The sequence below is a fragment of the Grampus griseus genome (genome assembly GCF_964374135.1).
Source record: "Grampus griseus genome assembly, chromosome: 9".
NCBI lineage: Eukaryota > Metazoa > Chordata > Mammalia > Artiodactyla > Delphinidae > Grampus > Grampus griseus.
In genome coordinates this window covers 19533422-19558794 of record NC_139003.1, presented here as the reverse complement: position 1 = coordinate 19558794, position 25373 = coordinate 19533422, and the positions used below count along the sequence as shown (strand labels likewise).

The 25373-nt window shown below is 39.0% G+C and overlaps 1 protein-coding gene across 1 annotated transcript in view; it reads left to right on the top strand.

Moving 5' to 3' along the window:
• Positions 1-20678: 20678 nt before the first annotated feature.
• The window catches only part of EXOC4 (exocyst complex component 4), an 810848-nt gene continuing 806153 nt past the window's right edge, over positions 20679-25373 (top strand). Inside the window, exon 1 of the mRNA XM_082661558.1 lies at positions 20679-20773. Coding sequence (XP_082517684.1) covers positions 20688-20773 — 86 coding nt within the window. The 5' untranslated portion in view covers positions 20679-20687. The remainder of the gene's footprint in view (positions 20774-25373) is intronic.

Here is a 25373-nt window from a genome sequence, read left to right as displayed (position 1 = left end):
CAACAGATGGAGAGATACGCCATGTTCTTGGATTGGAAGAATCAACATTGTGAAAATTTCTATACTAACTAAAGCAATCTACAGATTCTATGCAATCCCTATCAAACTACCAAGGGCATTTTTCTCAGAACTAGAGCAAAAAATTTCACAATTTGTATGGAAACACAAAAGACCTCGAATAGCCAAAGCAATCTTGAGAAAGAAAAACGGAGCTGGAGGAATCAGGCTCCCAGACTTTAGAGTATAGTACAAAGCTATAGTAATCAAGACAGTATGGTACTGCCACTAAAACAGAAATTTAGGTTAATGGAACAGGATAGAAAGCCCAGAGATAAACTCACACACATATGGTCACCTTATTTTTGATAAAGGAGGAAAGAATATACAATGGAGAAAAGACAGCCTCTTCAATAAGTGGTGCTGTGAAAACTGGACAGCTACATATAAAAGAATCAAATTAGAACACTCCCTAACACCATACACAAAAATAAACTCAAAATGGATTAAAGACCTAAATGTAAGGCCAGACACTATCAAACGCTTAGAGGAAAACATAGGCAGAACACTCTATGACATAAATCATAGCAAAATCCTTTTTGACCCACCTCCTAGAGAAATGGAAATGAAAACAAAAATAAACAAATGGGTCCTACTGAAACTTCAAATCTTTTGCACAGCAAAGGAAACCAGAAACAAGATGAAAAAACAACCCTCAGAGTGGGGAAAATATTTGCAAATGCAGCAACTGACAAAGGATTAATCTCCAAAATTTACAAGCAGCTCATGCAGCTCAATATTAAAAAAACAAAGAACCCAATCCAAAAATGGGCAGAAGACCTAAATAGACATTTCTCCAAAGAAGATATACAGATTGCCAGCAAACACATGAAATGATGCTCAACAGCATTAATCATTAGAGAAATGCAAATCAAAACTAAAATGAGGTATCACCTCACACCAGTCAGAATGGGCATCATCAAAAAATCTACAAACAATAAATTCTGGAGTGGGTGTGGAGAAAAAGGAACATTCTTGCACTGTTGGTGGGAATGTAAATTGATACTATGGGGAACAGTATGGAGGTTCCTTAAAAAACTAAAAATAGAACTACCATACGACCCAGCAATCCCTCTACTGGGCATATACCCTGAGAAAACCATAATTCAAAAAGAGTCATGTACCAAAATGTTCACTGCAGCACTGTTTACAACAACCAGATCATGGAAGCAACCTGAGTGTCCATCGACAGATGAATGGATAAAATGTGGCACATATATACAATGGAATATTACTCAGCCATAAAAAGGAATGAAATTGAGTTATTTGTAGTGAGGTGGATGGACCTAGAGTCTGTCATACAGAGTGAAGTATGTCAGGAAGAGAAAAATCAATACCGTATGCTAACACACATATATGGAATGTACAAAAAACAAAAAAAAAATTCTGAAGAACCTAGCGGCAGGACAGGAATAAAGACGCAGACATAGAGAATGGATTTGAGGACCCGGGGAAGGGGAAGGGTAAGCTGGGACAAAGTGAGAGAGTTGCATGGACATATATAAACTACCAACTGTAAAATAGATAGCTAGTGGGAAGCAGCCACATAGCACAGGGAGATCAGCTCGGTGCTTTGTGACCACCTAGAGGGGTGAGATAGGGAGGGTGGGTGGGAGGTGCAAGAGGGAGAGGATATGGGGATACATGTATACGTATAGCTGATTCACTTTGTTATACAGCAGAAACTAACACAACATTGTAAAGCAATTATACTCCAATAAAGATGTTAAAAATAAATAAAGTGAATAATTCAGTGGCATTTAGTACAATACACTCACAATGTTGTGCAAACACAACTTCTATCTAGTTCCAAAAGATTCCCGTAACTCCAGGGTAAAACTTCTTACCGTTTAAGCCGTTTGTCCCTATTTCCCCCTCCTCCCAGACCCTGGAAACCACCAATTTTCTCTGTCTCTATGAATGTATCTATTCTGGACATTTCATATACACGGAGTCATACAATCTGTGACTTTTTGTTTCTGGCTTCTTTTACTCAGCATAATGTTTTTGAGGTTCATCCACACTGTAACATGTGTCAATAGTTCATTCGTTTTATGGCTGAATAATAATTTCCTTAAGTTTTTAAGTTCAGCTTATAAATTGTATTATTCTATTTCATAGAATTAGCAAATTTTGAACAATAACTTTTAAACTGATTAATATTTAGTCCATTTACCTAGTTAATCAGCATTCCTTTAAAATTTCAAATAGTACATATACTTAACATATTCAATTTTCTTTAATACTTTAATGAGCTTTTTTTCAAATCTATTAACCCTATTTAATTTTCTTCACTTCTTCAATACACAGTTAATTGGCAATGTTATAGTACAAATAAGATTTTGATGCAAATCAGGTATCAAAATTAATTAAAGGAAAATTAAAACAGCAAGGAAAGTTAACCAGAATTGTGTGATATAACAATACCTAGAGTCCAGATGGGAGAACAATCTGGAGGAAAAAAAAACTTACAAGTTACTTTTCGTACTCTTGCGTTTTCTACACAAATGAAAACAATCAAATGAATTATCTGTTAGATTATTTGACATATTTTCTAGATTTTCCCCCTAAGATGACAGAATTAGATACAGAAATACTTATTGTAATGTTACCTAGCATAGAATCTCAATAAAAGTCAGCCTGACTTTCAGGTTATTGTTTCTATCAGGAAATGACAAAATCTGCCTTTACTTTATCACTTCCAAATGTCTTCCAATAATGTATCACCAGGGTTATAAACTAAGAGACATATAAACCCATGAGACACCTCACATTATGGCACATCATGAATTTTAACCTGAAATACACGAATACATTTTACGTGATTGCCCTTTGTATACTGATTTCATTTTGGACACACATACAGTAGGATTTCAGACCCCGAACAGGTATTTAGAAAACTGTGCTTATCACCTCTAAGAAATGCCACTAAAATAAAATGAACTTACTCTTATTCATTTCTGGCTTCAGTTTACATTCACGTTTGCTTCTTCTGGTTGTGATTTATTACAAGTTTTTATTGAAAGTAGACAGAAGATTTAGAAGCTTTGGTGGTAGCTGTGAACTGAGCACTTATATGGAAATCCTCATCTGCCCCACATACTTTAATAGGCACAGGAGATGGCATGAATTTTTTAAATAGTCGTCTGGTTCCCATGTAGGTCTATCAGGAACCAGATCGGTTGGCACATTGATCCTGGACTCTCCAGCCTTGAGTCTCTGTTGACAGACTGTTTTGCCTGAGGCACATTTGTTTTACTCTCCAAAATCCAGAACTCCACACTCCAGAGGCCCTCCCTTCCACGTGCTGCCTCTCCCCTTCTGCCTTTAGTGAGTTTTTTAATTGAAGTATAACTCACATAGAGAAGAGTACACAACTCATAAGTACGTAGCTGCATGAATTTTCAGAAAATGAACACCCCCATATAGCTACCACCCAGATCAAGAAATAGAACATGACAAGCATTGCAGAAGCTCCCTCCTGCCCCTGTGCATGTTCCTGTGAAAGAATTACCTTTAAGTCCTGAATCTGTCTGATTTGCTGTGGAAGATGTGCTTAGCCGGCAAACGTTCTACCAATTATTTGCTAGTCACTTGTGTACTTTAATAACAAGGCCTGCATGGTGCAAAGGACAAGATTCAGAAAGAAGCTCCATGTTTATCTTGGGGCTTCTAGTATCCCTGGCAAGCCCTCAGACCCCATCCGCAAGGGAACAGATTGTTCCCTTAGAGCTGAGTGCACAGCACACATTGCCCTTTAGTGTGAAGGGATTAGAAATACAAGAGAATGACATTGTCTATCAATTATAGCTGAGTTTATGAAGATCAACTGCTAGTTACCGCATACAAATTTCTCACTGTTGTGTGGACAATGAATCCTTCTGTTACAAACACTCATTAGGTATTGTCAGGGATAGACGAGGGACTCAGGGGACCTTAATGGCATTTTCTGTCAAGGGTTCCCATGCCCAGATCGGGTAAGTAGCACCCCGTAGGAAAGATGCTTTGAGAAGAATTACTTCTGGCTGAAATTGATCTTAGTAGCAGCCGGTAGATGAACTGAAAACCCAGAGCTAAGATAAATGGGGAAAGTAGTTAAGAGTCCAGGTGGGAAAATCAGTCTGGGGCCATACAGTAGGGGGCTTTTTTTTTTTTTTTTTGCGGTACGTGGGCCTCTCTCACTGTTGTGGCCTCTCCCGCCGCGGAGCGCAGGCTCCGGACGCGCAGGCTCCGGACGCGCAGGCTCAGCGGCCATGGCTCACGCGCCCAGCCGCTCCGCGGCATGTGTGGGATCCTCCCAGACCGGGGCACGAACCCGTGTCCCCTGCATCGGCAGGCGGACTCTCAACCACTGCGCCACCGGGGCACGAACCCGTGTCCCCTGCATCGGCAGGCGGACTCTCAACCACTGCGCCACCAGGGAAGCCCCAGTAGAGGGTTTTGAAAGCCAGGGGAGGAATCTGTTGTTAGGCGATCAGGAATCACAGGGTTTTGAAGGGAGAGCTGTTCAGATGCTCATCTTCCTCCTCCCGTTGGTCATGATTTTTATTTCTGTTTTCAGAGGGGGTTTCTGATGTGACATGTAGGACAGAGGAGTGATTTGTCACCCCTGTGGCTTGTAGGGGGAGATGAATCTGTTCAGCGAGGCCCTTTATCAGCCCTCCAACCTCACCGTGGTGTTGGCTGCCTGTCCAGGCTCCGAAGGAGTTCAGGATGTACCACCCTCAAATATGCTGCTTTTGCGCATCGATTATTCTGAGCTGAAGGCACTTGAGAAACAGCAAGTGCAGGAGGGGCTCTCTGACCCTTTCCACCTAAAAACAGGCCATGAAATTTCCTATAAGAAAGATGCCTTCCCTGTATCAGGAAGTAAAGATACATCCTCATCACCAGAGACTGGGAATTGCTTTTTTACCCAAAGAATGGTGCTCCCTTGATACGATTGGCTGCAGAACCCTGGGAGGGTTTGTTAGAGTAAAAGTAGTTTAAGATCCAAGGCAAGATAACAAAGCATTATTATCTGAGTACTCAGCACACGTTGCCCTTTCAGAACTACCACCTGTGGACTTCCTGCACAGAACAAAGCCCTCTGGGAATGAGCACTTAGGAGGAAAAATGGTCTATTATCATAATGGAGTATTCAATTACTTGCTCCGATGAGAGGTGGAGGAACTTCTAAATTCATTGTATTAATTTAGAGTTTTTTGGGGAAAATAATTAAAAATGTAAACTATCTAGGTGCTGGGTAATGTGGATGATAGAGCGTGCTTATAAGGGGACTATGATACATTTTATTTATACAGTCTCTAGCTACAAAGAATATATTAGGTATTTTGCGGTAGGCTCCGAAGCACAAAACAAACAAGATTAAAATCAGCAATAAACCAGATCAGGAGATGCTAGTGAGATCCAGCAATAAATGTGATGCAAAACCAATGGGATGTGCCAAAGGCCTTCTAGGATTTGCTGCGGTCTGATGCTTGGGCTTTCTCATTTGAGTGATACGGAAGGATGTAGAAGGAGGGGTTGATGGCTGTGAAGGAGAGGTCATCCAGGGCGCGCGTCCTATTGCAGAAAGAACAATTCTGATTTTGTGGGGAGAATAGAATTTTCATGGCCTACGGATATTTGTGAAAGCCGTGTGTGTGTGTGTGTGTGTGTGTGTGTGTGTGTGTGTGTGTGTGTGTGTGTGTGTGTGTATACTTCCCCCAGTCGCTCATTCCTGTGTGACTCACCCTTACAATCAGCAAATCCTTACTTTCTATGCAACTCCACCTTATTTATCTTTCTGGGTTTCCTACTAAAGATTTTTTCCTCTCTCTGACTCTCAATTTTGTTTCTCCCAGTCCCTTTCTCAGCTTCCAATCTTTTAAAACCCTTGGTGTTCCTCATGTTAATGTAACATAGCATCCTGGACAGAAATAAGACTGTTGGAATCGGATTCTGCAAAGGGGGTCGCTTAGCTTTTGTTTGCCTGACCAGGTTAGGGGAATAAAGACCTCGTGATAGGCAGTTCTTTGGGTCCATGTACCTAAACGTAATAATACCTTGAAAAAATTTCTTATTTTAGAATTTTATGGAAATGGCAGCAAAGATTTATTGAGAAAGACTGAATGCACTCTCTGTAAGGAAGATAGCTTATTTTTCTCTAGGCACTTTTATTAAACATATACTAAAGCATATCTTCTAACACCCTGGTAAAAAACCTTAACCAGTACGTTGAAAGAAGATGGTTCAGGCCTAGTTTGCGCCGTCTTTTATGCATTCCATGTTGTTCTTGCTGCAAATGCAGATTCATTTGCCTGTCAAAGCATCACCGCTAAGGACTGAATCTTTTTTCACCTATTTTCTAGGGAAGATTTGCCGGCCATGTATTCTGCAAATTACTTGCTAGTTGCCTGCTCGACTTGTTAACAAGAAGGGGTGCAGACTGCTGCTGCATCTCTCATCCTGCTCAGAGTGCACTGCACCCTTGGTCTCTTGGCCTCTGTTTTTGCTTTGGTACAATTCATTTTCCCTGGATGGTGGTGATCGCAGAGCTGTTTCATCCCCCTTTGTTGAGAAGTATCATTTCTGCTTGACAGCTCTGTTAAAAGAACCTGCTTTGGGCTTCCCTGGTGGCACAGTGGTTGAGTGTCCGCCTGCTGATGCAGGGGACATGGGTTCGTGCCCTGGTCCGGGAAGATCCCACATGCCGCGGAGCGGATGGGCCCGTGGGCCATGGCCGCTCAGCCTGTGCGTCGGGAGCCTGTGCTCCGTAGCGGGAGAGGCCACAGCAGTGAGAGGCCTGCGTACCGAAAAACAACAAAACAAAACAAAAGAACCTGCTTTGAGCCACACCATGGCCCTTTCTGGGTAACACCATTAAACATTCTCTTCCTCTTTGTACCATTGACTGACGGTGTTATTGTTTGAACACTCCATTTCTAAAATCATGTAGTGACATCAAATTGCAATCATGCACTGCACCTGCATTATTTCCCAACTTGCTGTTGTGTTTCTACAAGGAGGGGCTATTTTCATATTTGTTTTGTTTTTCTCCATGTCTGGCTCATTGCTGTGTATGTATTAAATACCCAATAAATATGCTTTTTACACATACACCTTTCATATTTTTCCTCTCAATGTATTATTTTTAAAATGTTCAAACCTACAGAGAAGTTGGGAGAAAAGAAAGAGAACCTGTATACCTAGACTTATGAGTTGCCTATATTTGGCCACATTTGCTTTATCTGTTTATATATATCTTATTTTCTAAACCATTTGAAAGTAAGCTGCAGAAATCATGATTTTTCACCCATAAATATTACAACACACATTTCCTAAAAATAAGGATATTTTCCTATATAATCCCAGTACTATCATGACACCTAAGAAAAGAGAATAATATACAGTCCATATTTAAAATCCTAGAACTGTCTCAAAAATGTCTTTTACATTTATTGCTATTGCTTTTTGAAAATCTAGGATCCCACTGAGGTTCATAGATTGCATTTTGTTCTTCTATCCTAAAAGTCAGTTTGAATGGATGTGGAAGTTCAAAGTCATTCATTTACTGTTTCTGTTCCATCATTCTTTGTGGTGGAATCCGGAATAATTATTTCTACCTAGAAAGATCAAAGAGGGACTAGAGATAATCTTAGGATTAGAGTAGGGTTGATAGGCAACAGCATAATTACATGGCTGTGGATACTGAAATGTTATTTACTGAGGGTAAATAGCTGTTGCCTGAGCTCCCCACTCCCACCCCATGTGCTCTCTTTCTCATACCTCTCACAGCCATCGCTACAGGACCTGAAGACTTAATTCCTGGCACCACAGATGACCTCCAGGACCAAGGCTGAGTCGTCCATTCTAATGGGTCAGTACCTATGTCATATCATTCTTAACGTTTTAAATAATCACCCCTGGATTAAAAGAATGAAAACCTTGAACAGACATATTCCAGATGACTCTGTGTCTATTTCCATTTTTCCCATCTGTTAAATGAGATCATGGCTAAAAAAATGATTTTAGAACTTCTGATATTTCATCAAGTCACTCAGTAGGTTTAGGATTAAACAGTTTTGACTATTTAAGGTGTTTACGTCATCCTCTTATTCATTCCCATAATTCTCTGCGTTTTGCCCTTCTTTGCACTCATACTCATCCCTCATATATAACAATTCTATTTACATTTCCTCAAAGAAGAGCACATTTTCTACATGAACACTGTAGCCAAAGAACCCAGCATTCAGTGCTCAGGTGAAAACCATATTTGTTAATTTCCACATGTTGGCACTGAATAGGTAGCAGGTGGTAATGATGGTTTTTAAAGGATTGTGTGCATATCTGAGCATTTATTTACTTAATATTTTTGAAATTAAGTGTGGAAATTTCACAAGCCTGTAAAGTTAAACAAATGTCACCTATTTTGCCTTGACTTAGTGCATACAAATGTTTATAAAAGTGGTGCTTCTGAGCACTTATTACATCACCAAAGGATTTGATGAGATTTTGAGCAATCATTTAATTAAAAATTTTTAAGTTTTAGAGTGTGTAAAAGTGAAGGAACTGTGTGTAGGAACTCTGAAATAAATGTATCAGAATTGCCAGTGAAATATTAGGAGAGATTTTTGGAGTCTGAAATAGAACATGGATAGAAAATGCTGAAGAAAGAAGATGATTGGAAACAAAATACCCTGGAATTTCTCGAATAGAGGCTAATAGTCAACAAGCTGTCAGCAGCATAGCAGAACAACGTGAGTACTGTGCAAGCAGGACATTAGTGACAGAAGTAAAAAGTAAGTAAAAGCCAGAATATCAAATTGTTTGTCTGTTCGAACAATGTATGTTATGTCAGGTAAAGTTCCTTGTAAGGATTTTTTTTAATTACTATTTTTTGAACAGATAATACATTTATATGGTTCAAAAATTTAAAAATACACCCTTACCCTTTAGCCACCCAGTTCCTTCATCAAGAGGCAACCAAGATTATCACATTATCAGCTTCTTGTATTCCTATAAGGGTATATAATCCACATGTAAGCATAATCTATTCAGAATATATATAAATTAAATATATCTACTCACATTCAGAAAAGAGAACAATATATTTGACAGTACATTGTTGTCACCTTCAGAAAGGTTAGTAGAATAGCTCACAAAAATAAAATATAGATAGAATGTAAAACAAAGTTACTATCTACGTAACTACACCTAATCCAGAAAGAGAACATTACCAGTACCCCTCCCCTCCCCTCTTACCAAGAAGGTAATCACTATTTTGACTTATAACAGTATAGTATGTTTTGCCTGTTTTTGAACTTTATATAGATGATATTAAACCGTGTGCATTCTTGTGTGTCTGTCTTTTCTTATTCCACATCGTGTTTTTGAGATCCATTCACATTGTTGTGTGTAGCTGAAGCTGGCTTCTTTTTTGTTGCTCTAGAGTGTTCTCTCATATGGCTGTGGCATTGTTTATGCATTCCACCGTTGTTGGGTGTTTTTCTGTAATGCTCACTTTGGGGATATTATGAATAATGCTGTTGTGAATATCTTTTACACATCTCTTGGTGCATATGTACTCATATATCTGTTGGGAAAATATATGCATAAAACATAAATAAGTCTTAATGTGTTACCCTTCTCTCCATACACACAATGGTTTTATTCGCAAGGGTTTTTTATGAAACAGGACTAATAGAGGCAAGTTAGTTTGGGAGAGCTAATCAAATTATACCATGTAGGTTGCTGTTTCTCACTTATCAGCTGAACCAATTCAGCTCGATCATCTCTGTTCAATAGATGTTTAATCCATACAGAATAATAATCCCGTCTGTGAATCAGGTTCCCATGTAATGCCTTCCAATCTCTGGGTATTAAAGGGCATTGTCATAACAAATAAAATGATCTCTGTGGATGGTTGAAGATCCTCTTAGAAGAGCTGAAGATGGTCATGCTGTTGTAGCAGCCAGAAGCCATTGCAAAGGGAAGTGTGATTTCAGGATGATTGAATTTCTTGAGACATTAATACAGGTGTCCCCTGTTCTTCGAAAGTTTGCTTTATACCCCTTTGCTTTTATTAAAGACCTACATTGGTACCTGTTTTCGGCATCTGAGAAATTCGAAGATGATTTTCACTTTGACAAAGAAGAAGTGAAAAGCAAAAATAGCGTTCTGCGTTCCTTCTGCAGCAAGCCCGTTACAGAGGCAGCACATACCCAGCGCAGGGAGAATGGTCCTGCCAAGTTCCTTCCCCAGGAATTACACTCAACATCTCAGCATGAAGCTGCCTTAGCTTTGAACTCTGTCTGTGTGCATCTGTGCTTTATCTAGATTTATTTTGTGCATCCCTTACCAAGATCAGTCTGAAGGTAATTGCTTCTTCCCTTGAGGCATTTTAGCATACCAAAGGTTTCGTAGGAACGCTCTAATTTTGGATAGTGGGGGAAACCTGTACTTGAAATCCTGGAATGGACAATGCCACTGTATAACTGATTGGTACAAGTTTGTTTTGTTTTGTTTTCTAAATCACTGATGAGCCAATTAAGGACAAAAATAAGCATCAAATAACTAAATAAAAATTCAAATGCTTTGTTATTTTGGATATTTGTTTCATTCCACAATCAACATCTCTAAGCAGTTTTACAGAACAAGCACATGGAGTTTTGTATTATCTACAGTTTTCCTTATATATGTGAAAAATATAAACAACACATTAGAGGTTTTTAACTCCAGACAGTATGAAAAATTTCAGATATGAAATCATATTGTTGATTGCTTTAATGTTCCTTCTGATTTTATATATTAAGATGAGATTATAATCTATAAATCTATCAAAAATGTTTCTATTTTTGTTATTGTTCCCAAAAGGTAACTTCAGTTTGAATTAATTCAACTAAATGGTGAAGTCTTTTTAAAATTGCTAAAGGAAATACTGTGTTTAAATCACTTGTTATTAGTTTGATGACTGTGGTGACTTTTACCAGCCTCTCTGGTGTAATTTCCCTTAAAAATCAAGTATCTTTGGAAGATTCAGTCTCAGCCTCCTTATACATTATGGTAGAGAGGATGTTTCAACAAATACTGAGCCACTGCTCTGTGGAAAAACTGAGTGTGTAAAAATGAGTTTAACAGTGTTTTTGCACTCTCTTTTGCAAACAAGACTAAAGGAAACAAATACATTCTGCATAACTATCATATTCTCTTGTCATAATTGCTACTAACCAAGAATTAAGGGATCTGTGTTGTGCACGTGTGCCATGCATAAGTGCTCAGGTGAGCTACTGACCTTGTAACCGAGAAGGACCTACGAGGTCCTCCCAGAATAGACACCCACCCACGTCTCTGCCTGCCTTTTGTCTGTAGAAAAACTTTAGTCAAAGAATAAATTTAATCAGAGAAATGAGAAAATATAGAAAGAAAGGAAAACAGTCAAGCAAGACAAAATAATACTACTTTAGCCATTAAACAAAGTCACGGACCTTTAGTTCTTCCTCAAGGACTATAGATAATATTCTGAGCCATGTCCTTTGAGCTGTTTTGCAGATACTGAAACCCTCACCAGGTGGGAGAAATTAACTGTATGCTGCCCACGCGCGCACAGACCTCCAGACTGGTTGGAACCAGAAGGTTGATGATGTTGACTTCCAATTACCTCACCACTGACCAATCAGAAGAATGCCCCTGAGCTGATCACGCCCTGCTCCTTGAACACTGTAAGACTTTTCACTACCCTCTCCAGGGTGGGAGGTGCAGTCTTGAGGGCCTTAGCCCTCTGTGACCGCCCCCGCCCCCCCCACTTGCCTGGCAAAGCAATACAGCTATTTCTTTTTTTTGCGGTATGCAGGCCTGTCAGTGCTGTGGCCTCTCCTGCCGCGGAGCACAGGCCCCGGACGGCAGGCCCAGCGGCCATGGCTCACGGGCCCAGCCGCTCCGCGGCATCTGGGATCCTCCCGGACCGGGGCACGAACCCGCGTCCCCTGCACCGGCAGGCGGACTCCCAACCACTGCGCCACCAGGGAAGCCCCAGCTATTTCTTTTACTTCACCCAAAACTCTGTCTCGGAGATTTAAACCAGCACCAGCGTACCGAGGCTGAATTTCGACAACAAACTTTGGCCTTAAAAGGTAAGCAGAATTTTAACCAGGTGAATTGAAAACCATTTTTTCTTAAAAACAACCATATGCTGAGTGTCCTACAAACATATATTATCTTTGAGTATCTCAACAAACCTGAAGCTAGGTAACCACATTTTAACAGGTGTGGTATCTAGGCTCAGAGACATTTTAGGTTGAGCAAAAGTAGGTAGGAAAAAGGGAAATATAAGAATACCTGGTGTGGGACTTCCCTGGTGATGCAGTGGTTAAGAATCCACCTGCCAGTGCAGGGCACACGGGTTTGATCCCTGGTCTGGGAAGATCCCACATGCCACGGAGCAACTAAGCCCGCGAGCCACAACTGCTGAAGCCCGCGCACCTAGAGCCCGTGCTCCGTAACAATAGTAGCCCCTAATGGCTGCAACTAGAGAAAGCCCTCACGCAGCAGCGAAGACCCAATGCAGCCAAAAAAAGAATACCTGGAATATTGGGGACATGTCTAGAGAGTAGGGTATAATGGGGAGTGATCGATAAAGGAAGCTGGAAAGATAGCTCGGAGCTGGCTCTCTAGTAAACAATGTGAAAACCATGCTTTGGGCAATGGCAGTCCTTGGAGATTTTTAAGGCAGGAGTAAAAGGATCAGATTCCTGCCTTTTTTGTTTGTTTACAGGAGAGATTTATTAGAAGAAATACTACAGCATATATAAACTACATAAAGTCTTAATTTCTACTCATACAATGGTAGATTTGATGTAATGCATAATAAAATTTTCTTTAATCCATAGTGCAAAGTTTGATCACTAAGTCATTAGTTGATAAGCAAACCTCACAGAACGGCTTCACATCAGCAAAGGCCACAAACGCCATATACATACACGTGTATAGGTAGATATATTTTTGGGGTAAAATTTGTAATATTAAATTAACCATTTAAACGTGTACAGTTTGGTGCCATTTAAGACATGCACATGGTATGCAACACTCTCTAGGTCCAGAACTTTCATCACCTCAAAAGGAAATCGTATACCTGTAGCAGTCACGCCTCACGTTCCCTTCCTCCTGGCTCCCAACATCCACTAATCTGTCTTCTCTCTCTTTGGATTTACCTCTTCTGGATACTTCATATAAAAGAAATCAGACATATATGACCTTTTGTCTGGCTTCTTTCACTTAGCATAATGTTTTTGAGATTCATCCAGGTTGTAGAATCTATCAGTACTTCATTTCTTATTATGGATGAATAATATTCCATTGTATGTGGATATACCACCTTTGGTTTATCCATCTGTCCACTGATGAACATTAAGGTTGTTTCCACTTTTTGGATATTGTGAATAGTACTGCTATGAATATTTGTGTACAAGTTTTTATTTGAACACTTGCTTTCAATTCTTTGGCATAGGTACCTATGAGTAGAATTGCTGGGTCATGTTGAATTTTATGTTTACATTTTGGAAGAACCACAAAACTGTTTTCCAAGCAGCTGCAGTATTTTATATTCTCATAGGTAATGTACTAGGGTTCCATTTCTCCACAGACTTGCCAACACTTATTTTCTTTTTTCAAAAAATTTTAAATCATGGCCGTCCTAGTGGGTGTGAAGTGGTATCTCATGGTGGCTTCGATTTGCATTTCCTTAATGACTAATGGTGTTGAGCATCTTTTCACATGTGTGTTGGCCATTTGTACATCTCCTCTGGAGAAATGTGTATTCAGAAACTTTGCTTGTTAAAAACACTGGATTGTCTTTTTGTTGCTGAGTTGTAAAAGTTTTTTATATTTTCTGGATACTAAATTTTTATCAGATATATGGGATTTGCAAATATTTTTTTCCCATTCTGGAGGTTGTCTTTTCAGTCAAGAGATTTTTGAGCCATTTATTGAAACAGGAAACACAGAGGAAGAAGCCAATGAGGATAGAAAGGGGTAGGAGAAGTGGGTTCAGTTGGCGGTGTTGGTTGGGACACCCAGCCAAAGGTATTTGGCTACACATGGTGCCTGGAACATCCTATGCATTTGGTGTTTGTTGATTGATGGAATCTGGGAGAGAAGCTGGGGAGAGTTGCTGCTTTAGCTACAAGCCGTCAGGCTGTATTCCACAGAAACAAAGGACACTCCCCTTTCAACAAAGTTGTCCTTTATTGTTGAAAACACTATTTTTGGCCAACCTCCTAAAACAGTCAGAAACTCAAATGAACTTGAAGATTTGGCCACAATTCCTGGATCAGACAGCATAGGCTGAACCATGTTACCGAGAATACGGAAAACAAAATCAACCAGTGAGAGATACAGCCTATTGTAATCTACTTATAATATTTCCCTTCAAATAGAATACAATGTGTGTATATCTTAATCTAAGCTTATATTTATGTAAGATTTATTTGAACCAAAGTAATTGAAGACGCTGATATAAAATTCAAATCCTGTATAAATAAAACAGTTCCTTTTTCCATGATGCATCATTGACTTTTTAAAAAATTAATTAATTAATTTTTGGCTGCATTGGGTCTTCGTTGCTGCACACAGGCTTTTCTCTAGTTGTGGTGAGCAGGGGCTACTCTTTGTTGTGGTGTGTGTGCTTCTCGTGATGCTCAACACAGGCTCTAGGTGCACGGGCTTTAGTAGTTGTGGCACATGGGCTCAGTAGTTGTGACTTTTGGGCTCTAGAGCGCAGGCTCAGTAGTTGTGGCGCACGGGCTTAGTTGCTCCACAGCATGTGGGATCTTCACGGACCAGGGCTCGAACCCGTGTCCCCTGCATTGGCAGGTGGATTCTTAACCACTGTGCCACCAGGGAAGTCCAGCATCATTGAATTTTGCCTTCAGTTTATAATCTGTGTGCTGTGCCTTGATTTACTCGGCCATGCCTAAAGCAGATTTTTATATCTTGGGTGAGCAGGCAATGTTGATGGGGGCATGAAATACCTCCTTTTTAGAATTCTGCCCACATGGCTTATATTATGAGACACTCTTTTTAAAATCCCCTGGATCTGTGCTGGGTGTCGTGCAGACACCCAAGCCTGGCATTATTATTTTTATGAATCTCAGGGAAGCCATTCTGCTGCTGAGCTAGCCTCACTCACACGTTTCATTTATCCACAATAATAAGAATATCAATACCTTGGATTTATATAGAGCCTCTCATCCAGAGGTCAAAGCATTTTAATTTAATTGGCTGTTCCTGTGGCTTTAAGAGCCTCTGGGTATATTTACAAATGTAATAATAAGAAACAGTCTGCCCTGGTTTACAATATAATAGACAGCATAAAATAAGACCTGAACATACACTGCTTCTCACCCTCACTGCACAAACATATCCGATGCCTGGCCATGGGGTTCAGGGTCCTTTCTGAGCAGATCTCCGTGTGTCTCTTTACCCATAATTCCACTTTTTCTCCATGAGTTCTTTACTTTAGTGAAATTATTCTCTTATCATAGGATGCATGTTTTCCCTTTGCTCCTTAACGTGTTATAGAAGGCCCTTCTCCTCCTCAGATGCTTTCTAAGTCTGTACTTTTTTTGTTTTTGGTCCAGCTGACTTATAACCCATCTGTTCCATGAAGACTGACTGCTATAGCATCCTAGCCTTCCTTGCTTATTTCCCATTGAAAAATCTGAAGCATTTATGCTCTTATTCTTTGGGCATTGATGCTGTGGTTTATGGTCATTTCCTTTTCTTTTCTTTCCCTGTATAGCATGTCAGCCCCTCCACGCAGAGCAGTCTATCATCAATGCGTTAGATGTTCATAAACCTTAGCTGGTTCCAAGTAGCCCGGTGAGTTTGGGAGTCTGCGTTGAAGGCTGAAGGTTACAAACAAGCAGACCCACTATGCCTTCTCCTAATTGTATTTTCCCCATTGTTCACAGTTTAGTGCAAGTTTGGAATTAGTTTAGAAGGTCATCTAGAATAGAAACAATGTGAAAGGCTATGGTTGTCACCTGAAGATGAAAGGTACAATGGTACAAAGATTTCCTGAGGTGGGATGTGAAGGAAGTGGAACAGAGAAGAGAAAACAATTTATTGAATGAAGGTTTAATTGGGGTGTGTTGATTTAATTATCATGTAATTGCATTTCCAGTGTGTAATTAAAGTAGCCCATCATTTTTGATGCTTATCCAATTCTCGCTTTTTAAAAACGAAGTTCTTTTTAAAAATTTCTGTTTATAAAAGTAACACCTATTCAGAGAAAATTTGGAAAACACAGTGAAGTGTTTAAAAAAAAACAACAACAAAAAATTATCTTTTGCTTGCTCCTCAAAACAACTTCATAACACCCAGAGATGTATTTTAAACAAAATTAGTACCGTACTTTAGTAACGACAGCTGATACTTACAAAGTGCTGGTCATGTATACCTCACACAGTCTCACTATAACACTCTAAGGGAAGTAGTATCCTCATCTGCTTTACAGATAAGGAAGCTGAGGCGCGGGAAGATGACGAAACTTGCCTAAGGTAACCTAGCAAGCAAGTGGAGAGCTGGGATTGAATCTGGCCAGTCTACCGCATAAACTACATTCTTTATTTTCTTATTGTGGTAAAATACACATAACATAGGAATGATCATTTTAACCATTTTTAAGCGTATCATTCAGTGGCCTTTAATATTCACAAAATTGTACAACCATCACCATGATTCAGTTCCAGAATATTTTCATCATCTCCAAAGGAACCCTGTGTCTACAAAGCAGCCATTCTCCATCCGCACCTCACCCCAAACCCTGGGACTCACTCATCTACTTTCTGTCTGTATGAATTCACCTAGTCCAGATATTTCGTGTAAACAGAATCATATGCTGCGTGGCCCTTTGTGTCTGGCTTCTTTCATTTAGTACAATGTTTTCAAGTTTCCTTAATGATGTAGCATGATCAGTATTTCATTCCCATTTATAGACGAATAATATTCCATTGGATGAATATGTCACATTTTGTTTATACCTTAGTCACATACCACATATTATACCACATTCATCTATTGATGGACATTTGAGTTGTTTCTGCCTTTTTGCTATTATGAACAATGTTGCTATGAATGTTTTTGTACAAGTATTTTTTTGAGCACCTGTTTTCAGTTCTTTTTGATATATACCTATGAGTGGAATTGCTGGGTCATAGGGTAATTTTATGTTTAACTTTTTGAGGAACCACCAAACTGTTTTCCACAGCTGATGTATCATTTTACATTCCCACCAACAAAGTTTGAAGGTTTTTTTAATCAACATTTTTTCCCCCATTTTAAAAAATTAAAGCCAAACTAGTAGGTGTAAAGTGGTATCTCACTGTGATTTTGATTTGCATTTCCCTGTTGTTAAGCATCTTTTCATGTGTTTGTTGGCCATTTGTATTGATATATCTTCTTTGGAGAAATGTCTGTTCACATCTGTTGCCCAGTTTTTAATTGGAGCTTTTGTCTTTTGCTTTTGAGTTGTAAGAATGCTTTCCATATGTTGGATATAAGACCCTTATCACATATATGATTTGCACATATTTTCTCACATTCTGTGGGTTGTCTTTTTAAAATTTCTTCATAGTGTTCTTTGATGCACAAAAGTTTTAAATTTTGATGAATTCCAGCTTATCTATTTTTCCCTTTGTTGCTGTTGCTTTTGGTGTCATACATAAGAATCCACCGCCAAATCTAAGGTCATAAGGATTTACCCCCTATGTTTTCTTCTAAGAGTTTTATCTCTTACGTTTAGGTCTTTGATGCATTTTGAGTTAAATTTTATGTGTGGTTCAAGGTCTGAATAGGTGGTATCCTCCCCACTCCCAAAATTCATATGTTGACTCCTAACCCTCAGAGGTGGTGGTATTAGAAGGTGGGGGCTTTTGGAGGTGATTAGGGATTAGTGTTCTCATAAACGACACCTCACAGAGATCCCTAGCCTCTTCCACCATGTGAGGGCCCAACGAGAAGGTGCTGGCTAAGCACTAGGAAGAGGGCATTCCCCATGAAACAACCATGATGACACCTTGATCTTGGACTTCCTAAGATTCAGAACTGTGAGAAATAAATTTCTGTTGTTTATAAGCTACCCAATCTGTGGATGGACTAAGACAGTGTCCAACTTCATTCTTTTGCAAGTGGATATCCAGCTTTTCTAGCATCACTTGTTGGAGGGACTATTCTTCTCCCATTGAATAATATTGGCACCCTTGTAGAAAGTCAGTTGATTATAGATGTATGGGTTTATTTCTGGACTTACAATTGTATTCCATTTATCTATGTGCTTATGTTTTTGCAAGTACCACACTTTTGATTACTGTAGCTTTTTGATAAGTTCTGAAGTCAAGAAGTCTGTGTCCTCCAAACTTGCTATTTTTTTCAAGATTGTTTTGGCTATGTGGGATTCCTTGCAATACCATATAAATTTTAGGACCAGTTTTTCTAATTCTGCAAAAAGACCATTGAAATTTTCGTAAGGATTGCATTGCATCTGTAGATAGCTTTAGGGAGTATTGACATCTTAATGATATTAAGTCTTCCAGTCCATGAACACAGGATGTCTTTCCATTTATTTAGGCCTTCTTTAATTTCTTTCAGCAAAGTTTTGTAGTTTTCAGTGTATAAGTCTTTCACCTCCTTGGTTAAACTTATTCCTAAGTATTTTATCCTTTTTGATGCTATTGTAAATGGAATTGTTTTGTTAATTTCCTGTTTGGATTGTTTATTGCTAGTGTCTAAAAGCACTATTGATATTTTTGCCTTGCTATTGTGTCCTGCAACCTTGCTGAATTCATTTATTAGCTCTAATAGTTTTTAAAAATTTCTTTAGGATTTCCATATGTACAACCATGTTGTCTACAAATAGAGATGGTTTTACTTCTTCCTTTCTAATTTGAATGCCTTTCATTCTTTTTTTTTTTTTTTTTTTTTTGCCTAATTGTTCTGGCTAGAATTTCCAGATCTTTGTTGAGTACAAGTGGCAAAATGGACATCATTGTCTTGTACCTGATCATAGCTGGAAAGCTTTCAGTTTTTCACCATTGAGTATTAGCTGTGGGTTTTTAATAAACATCCTTTATCACATTGAATAAATTCCCTTCTATTTCTAGTTTTCTGAGTGTTTCATCATGAAAAGGTTGTTGGATTCTGTCAAAAGCTTTTTCTGTATCAACTGAGGTGATCATGTGTTTTTTCCCCTACTGCCTGCATCCTTAGCCACTAGGCCCAATTACCTCTCTCTCTCTCTCTCTCTCTCTCTCTCTCTATATATATATATATATATATATAAGTTCTTTAATTTTATAGCCTGCTTTTTGCACTTACATCATGAACATCTTCTCTTCATTAAAACTCACTAAAATTGTGATTTCCAATGGCTATATGTTATAATATATCTATCCTCTTGTGGACATTCCATAATTTATTTAATACTTCTGTTTTAAAATTTTCAGTATTTTTTCTGTATCTCTGTTTCTTTAGGATCAAAGTCCCTAGAACTGGAATTATCGGGCCAAAGGCAAGAAACACTAAAAGAAAAAAAAATATATTTCCAACTTATTTTAAAAAAATCACTGTGAACCTCTACCAGCTTATATCTGCCTAATCAAAGCAGTGGACATTCTCTGTGCTTGCTATTTCGTAACTCCAGGACCTCTGAGTCTGCTTTCTATCCGTCTCTGAAGTTCTTTAATCTCTACCTCTACTAAGGAGATCACTCACTGCCTTCCCTCCTTTTCAATATTTATTTTTCTTCTTGTTCCTCGATTTATGCACTTTCTATTCTTACTCTGATCGTTTTTTTAGTTCATCTGCTGAATTAGTGACTAAGCCAGTAGAGTTGAATGCAGGACATATGAAAACTTAACAGTAAAAATATTAATAAAGCACAACTGTGCATCATTACCAACTATATTTTATTTAGCTTGGGAAGAAAAGGAATCTGCAATCTGGTCAGTGTTGCTTTTCGGTTTTTCTGTCTTTTCTTTATCAGTATCCATTTGTGTGTTCCTGCTTGCATGTTTTTTAGGATTACCTGGAAATGTCAAAATAATCGAACTCACGCATTAAACGAATGTATAAACATTTAGTTTTAGAGAATACTAAAGAAAAGCATTTCTGTGTCTATTCATTTTCGCATTTTATTGGATTTTTCTTAACCACCTGTGTTTAAAGTAAAAACTTTGTATACAGACGTCAAGCACCGACCCTACTTAAATACACACCCCACATACGCACTTTGGCAATGTCAGATAAATTTGATTTAAAAAGTAATAAAATTCTAAAAACAAGGAAACTGGGAAAAAACCCACGATCAGAATAAATATAAATGAAGACATTAGGAGATTTCATCAGGTCGCAACTAGATCAGTTTTTCTGCGCGCCCAGGAAACGCGGAAGAAAACTACAGTACCCAGAATGCTTAGAGCGCGCGTCGGCCCTCGAAACTTGCTGCTTCAGTCCCGCCTCCTTCCTTTACCGATTGGATTATCCAGTTCCGTGACTCTGGACTTTTCTTCTCCCATTGGTGCACTCTCCAGAGGTCAATTACAGAGTTTACCCTCTGTTCCTTCTGGCTCAGCCGCTCTCCACCTTGTACCAAGATGGCGGCAGAAGGAGCTGGTGGGAAATACAGAAGCACAGTCAGCAAAAGCAAAGACCCCTCGGGGCTGCTCATCTCTGTGATCAGGTGAGGGAGGCAGGGTCAGGGGACGGGGGCAGCGGTTCGACCTCCGCTTTGGAAGGGAGAAGGGTTAGCTGGGTTCTACCCTGCTGACCCCTCCCTTCCCTCCTTGCCTCCCCTCAGCCCCTCCCAAGGGCCCCCACAGTTCTGCCTTTTTCTCTGGGGTTGGGCTAGAGGGAGGAGCCCGGCCTCGCAGTGTTTTCCTAATTTAGGGCCAGAGCTTCGCATTAGGGTCCCGGGGCCCTAAAAGCACACTGTTTGGGACTTGGTGGAGAAAGCCAGGTGTGTTCACTTATTCATACATTTACTGATTGATTGCTTTCAGCACCAATCATTGTGGAAGGCATCTTGTTCCCTGGGCTTCTGGGTGTCAGGCCCCGAAGTCCGGAGACTCCTGTCACGAGTTGCAGACTGTGTTCTCACACGTTGGACACCTCCAACCACCTGTGAATGGCCACAGCCTCAAATACAAGAGCCTGTAGTGAGCTGGTAGAAGGGCTGTGGGTTTGAAAGCACACATCCGTGTTTGATTTTTGTTCTGCCTTCCTATCCCGATCTAGTCTTTAAAAAACAAAACAAAACAAATTTCACGTTATCCTCTATGCATATCATTTTCCCAGACTATATATGGTGGGAGTAGGAGTGGTCGACCTTTTACAGGTTTTTTTCTTTAAGTGAAATAAATTATAAGGGTGGAGAACCCTTTCAAACCCATTTCAATAAAATGAAAATAAAAAGAACGGAGGATGCATATCTCTTGCTGGTAAATTGTTCTGACTCTGAAGTTGCTGCTTTGTCTGTCTGTTCAATTTGTATTCTTTGTGTTACCCGTCTTGCAACATTGTATTCATGATTACCTCCTCTTATCCTTAACCTCTACTTCAAATTCTCTGTCAAAGACTGTAGCTTTCCTGGTTGCTTTGGCAACAAGCCTCAAAAAGGAAAACCATTTTAGGCTCATGTTTATAAAATCTGAGCATCCCTGAAGATGTATCTGGTACGTGCCAGTTCTCTTCCGTGTTTCCTTGGACCTGTCATTTTGTCACAAAATAAATTACTTGTTAGTGATAAAGTCCACTGTCCTTTGAAAAGTTTGAATAGTTTAGCTTTATCTTTTTCTATCAACGAGCAGTTGTTTTTCCTTTTTGAATAGTGAATGTTAAAAATTCTCCTTCAATTCCGTTCTGATACGTAACAGGTGTCATTTCTGTACTACATTATGTATTAGCATAACACTATATTTTCATATTCATCCTATTAGCAATAAACAGCATTTATTTTTACAAGCATCTTTTAAATGGAAAAAAGACAATAGGTGGATAAGGGTTTGACCTGAGGACAGGGTAGGAGTATATATGGGGAATAACCAAATCTCATCACTATTTGCAGCCATGGTACCAAATAGTTAAGTGATTAATTTGTTAGAGGGATAGTCCACTTTAAAGCATTTAAAAGTCAAAATGATTTAAAGAAGTATAGTGTAATTGTAATGGAAGTGTTACATTTGGTGGATGGGTTATTTAAGTGCCTTGAGACTCATAAATGAAATTCTTAACCATTTATAAAATACTGAATAAAAATATTTCAGGAGGGTCAGCTGTTTCAAAGGGTGGACTATGGGGTTTTGCAGAAGAGATTCTGCTGTGATGCCGTGCTTTGATGAGGGGATGCATGGTGTTTGGGACTGCGTCTTTTGGAGGCTGCTGCTAACCACAGCTTTTGGTTTTAAGTTTTGCCCCTGGCCCTTTAAAATGGAACTAATTGGGTGGACAGAGTCCTAATTACCTGCCGATGTACTATTTGGACACACAAGGTACCCACACAGCACTTTCCTACTTTTCTGTTGATTCACCCCCCACCCCAACCTTTTGTTTGGTGTGAAGTTGGGGCAGGCAGCCCTTCTAAATAGGAAACAAGCAAGATGGCATTTTGGAGATGTTATTTTATTTTTGTGAGGTCTTGTCAGGTTTTTAATTGGGAAATGTGTCTACCACTTACTGTTAGGTGATTTACTTCCCAATTACATGTGACTCTCTTCTCTTTATGAGTTGGCCTTTAATAGCTGGTTTAATTTGGAAGACAGACTTGGGCTGTGACTTGAGGAGACCTCATTGAAACCTCGGAGCGGAGCTTTTGTGGACAGACTCCGTTCACAGATGTCAAGGAGGTTTGAAGGCAGTTAAAGGCTCACATGGTCATCAACTTTTATGTCTTCACAGAAGTTGGAGTTTCAAAAACTTGGTAAATCCTTTATGGTAGACACCTGTTAAATCCCCTTCCTCCTCAGAGTATTTTGGTCAGCCCTGTATTTAATTCAAAGTAAACTTTGATGAAGGAGTCCACGTTTTGATCAGAACTTTGAACAAACAGCTTTGAGGTCCATGCCACAGACTGTGGCAGGAAGGGAGTGTGGTCAGTGTTCAGAGCAGAGTCCTCAGAGTCCTCGGAGTCATGAGGGGATTAGTGTTGATGGAGAGGAGCACTAACTCCTCTCCATCTGAGCCTGTCTCATAATGGTTTTTAGGATTTCCAGCTCTCTTTGTACCCTGGGGAGTCTTGACTCTAGTGATGCAGTACTGTTTGAAAATTACTGTTGGTATATCTGGAAACTAAACACGTATAAACTTTCTGGAAGCCCTGGGGCATCTGGAAGCATATATGGATGTAAGGGGCAAAAGAATTCCCATTTTTTGCTAAACGCACAGAATTGATACCTTGGGAACCCATGTCTAAGTTTCTAACCTCGTGTAATTTTTAGCATTGAAATTTCTTAAAGGCTTTGAGGTATATAGTTTTAATTTGGGGTGATAACAATCAGGTTTTTTCCAAGCCATTTCTTATAGATAAATGTTGTCAGAGTCTTCAGTGGGAGGTTCGGTATAGGTAGTAGAGCCTTACTGTATTATCCATGTAAAGTGACCTTGGACTCATTACTTAAAAACCCCTGTGTCTTAGTTTGTCATTTGTAAAATGGGATAATCATACAATGTGCTCTGGGTTTTCAAAAAATTAAATAAGAGTATGTAAAAGTGCCTCACAGTTTGGCACAGAGAAGGCACCCAAATGTTCATTTCCTCCTTTCCAGGAGCCCCAGCTTCTCTGGTTAGAAAGTTGATTTGAGTAAGTTTGCCAGATAGCAACCAGGATATAATTTTCCGTCAGAAATATCCTTGCTATGTTGACTAGAATGTTTGATGCCAGTTGACAGAATGTTCTCTTTGTAACTAAGAAACCTTGTATAACTGACTTAAGATGGTAATTCTTTGATAATTTGAGACTCAGCTAAAGAAGCTAGATTTAAATATATCTGTGCTTATGTGTGTATAAGAAACATGTAAAATATGAACAGACATAAAATGTAAAACATCTATTAAAGATAAAGACTATAAACAAGCAAACCGAAGGGACCATGGTCTCTTTGCCTAGATAACCCTCGTTGCCATTAAAAAATTACATATGTGATTTTCTAAAATTATATGCATAATTTTTAAAAATTAGTTACATATTTAGAAAAGTCAGATATTTCAAGAGGTACAAAATAAAAAGTAGACTTTCTCCCCTGTTCGTCTCCCTCCTGAAACATACCCCTTTTAAGTGTCCTGAGGGAAATACAAGACTGTATTTAAGTATGTGTGAATGTATAATCTTTAAACAAAATAATATATATTCTTCAATGTATTAATATCTAATATTGTTTATGAGTTTATATGCACTTAAGGAATATTCATAAAAATTATATATTCTATGTGCTTTAAACAAATGGGATCATACTATGTGCACTTTTGAACCTTTGTTCATTTGTTTTTCTTTATCTTGGAGATCTTTTCTAGCAGCACACGTTGATCTTATTCATTGTTTTTAGTGTCTAGGTAGTATTCTGTCACATGGATACACCATAGTCTATTTAATTGGTGGCCCATACCCCCCCACTTTTTAACACATACTTTGGTTTTATTTTTTGTTCTGTTAAAAATATGTTGCAATGAGCATTCTTGTACATTGGGCAGTATATCCATGGTGTAAGTCCATGGCAGTGGCAAGAGAATAGCTGATTTAGAGTATATGTGCATTTTGTGTTTTGACAGAGCCAAAATGTCCTCCAGAAAGACGGTAATTGACATCCCCACAAGTGGTGTATTAGAGTACCTGTTTTCCCGTGCTCTTGCCAGAAACCGAGTATTTTTGATGATTGTCTCTGTTAACTCTCCTCTACTGCATGATTAAGAGGGAAGTGTTTACCCCACTGTCATTTAGACAGTGTTGTTGCATGTATGTGGATATATGTGATTTGAAAATATTTTTTCCTGGTCTGTGGCTTTTCTTCTTATTCTCTAGGCAGAGAATTCGTCTTGTCCCGAGCAGAAGTTTTTAATCTTAGTAAAATCCAGCTTATCACTTGTTTCTTTCACGGATGGTGTGTAGCTAAAAAGTCATTGCTGTACCCGAGGTCATCTCAATTTTCTCCTATGCTAACTTCTAGGTGTTTGATATTTAGGTCTCATACTCATTTTGAATTAATTTTTGTGAAGGCTGTAGGATCTCTGTCTAGATTGATTTTTATTTTGGTGACTGTCCAGTTGTTCTCACACCATTTGTTGAAAAGATT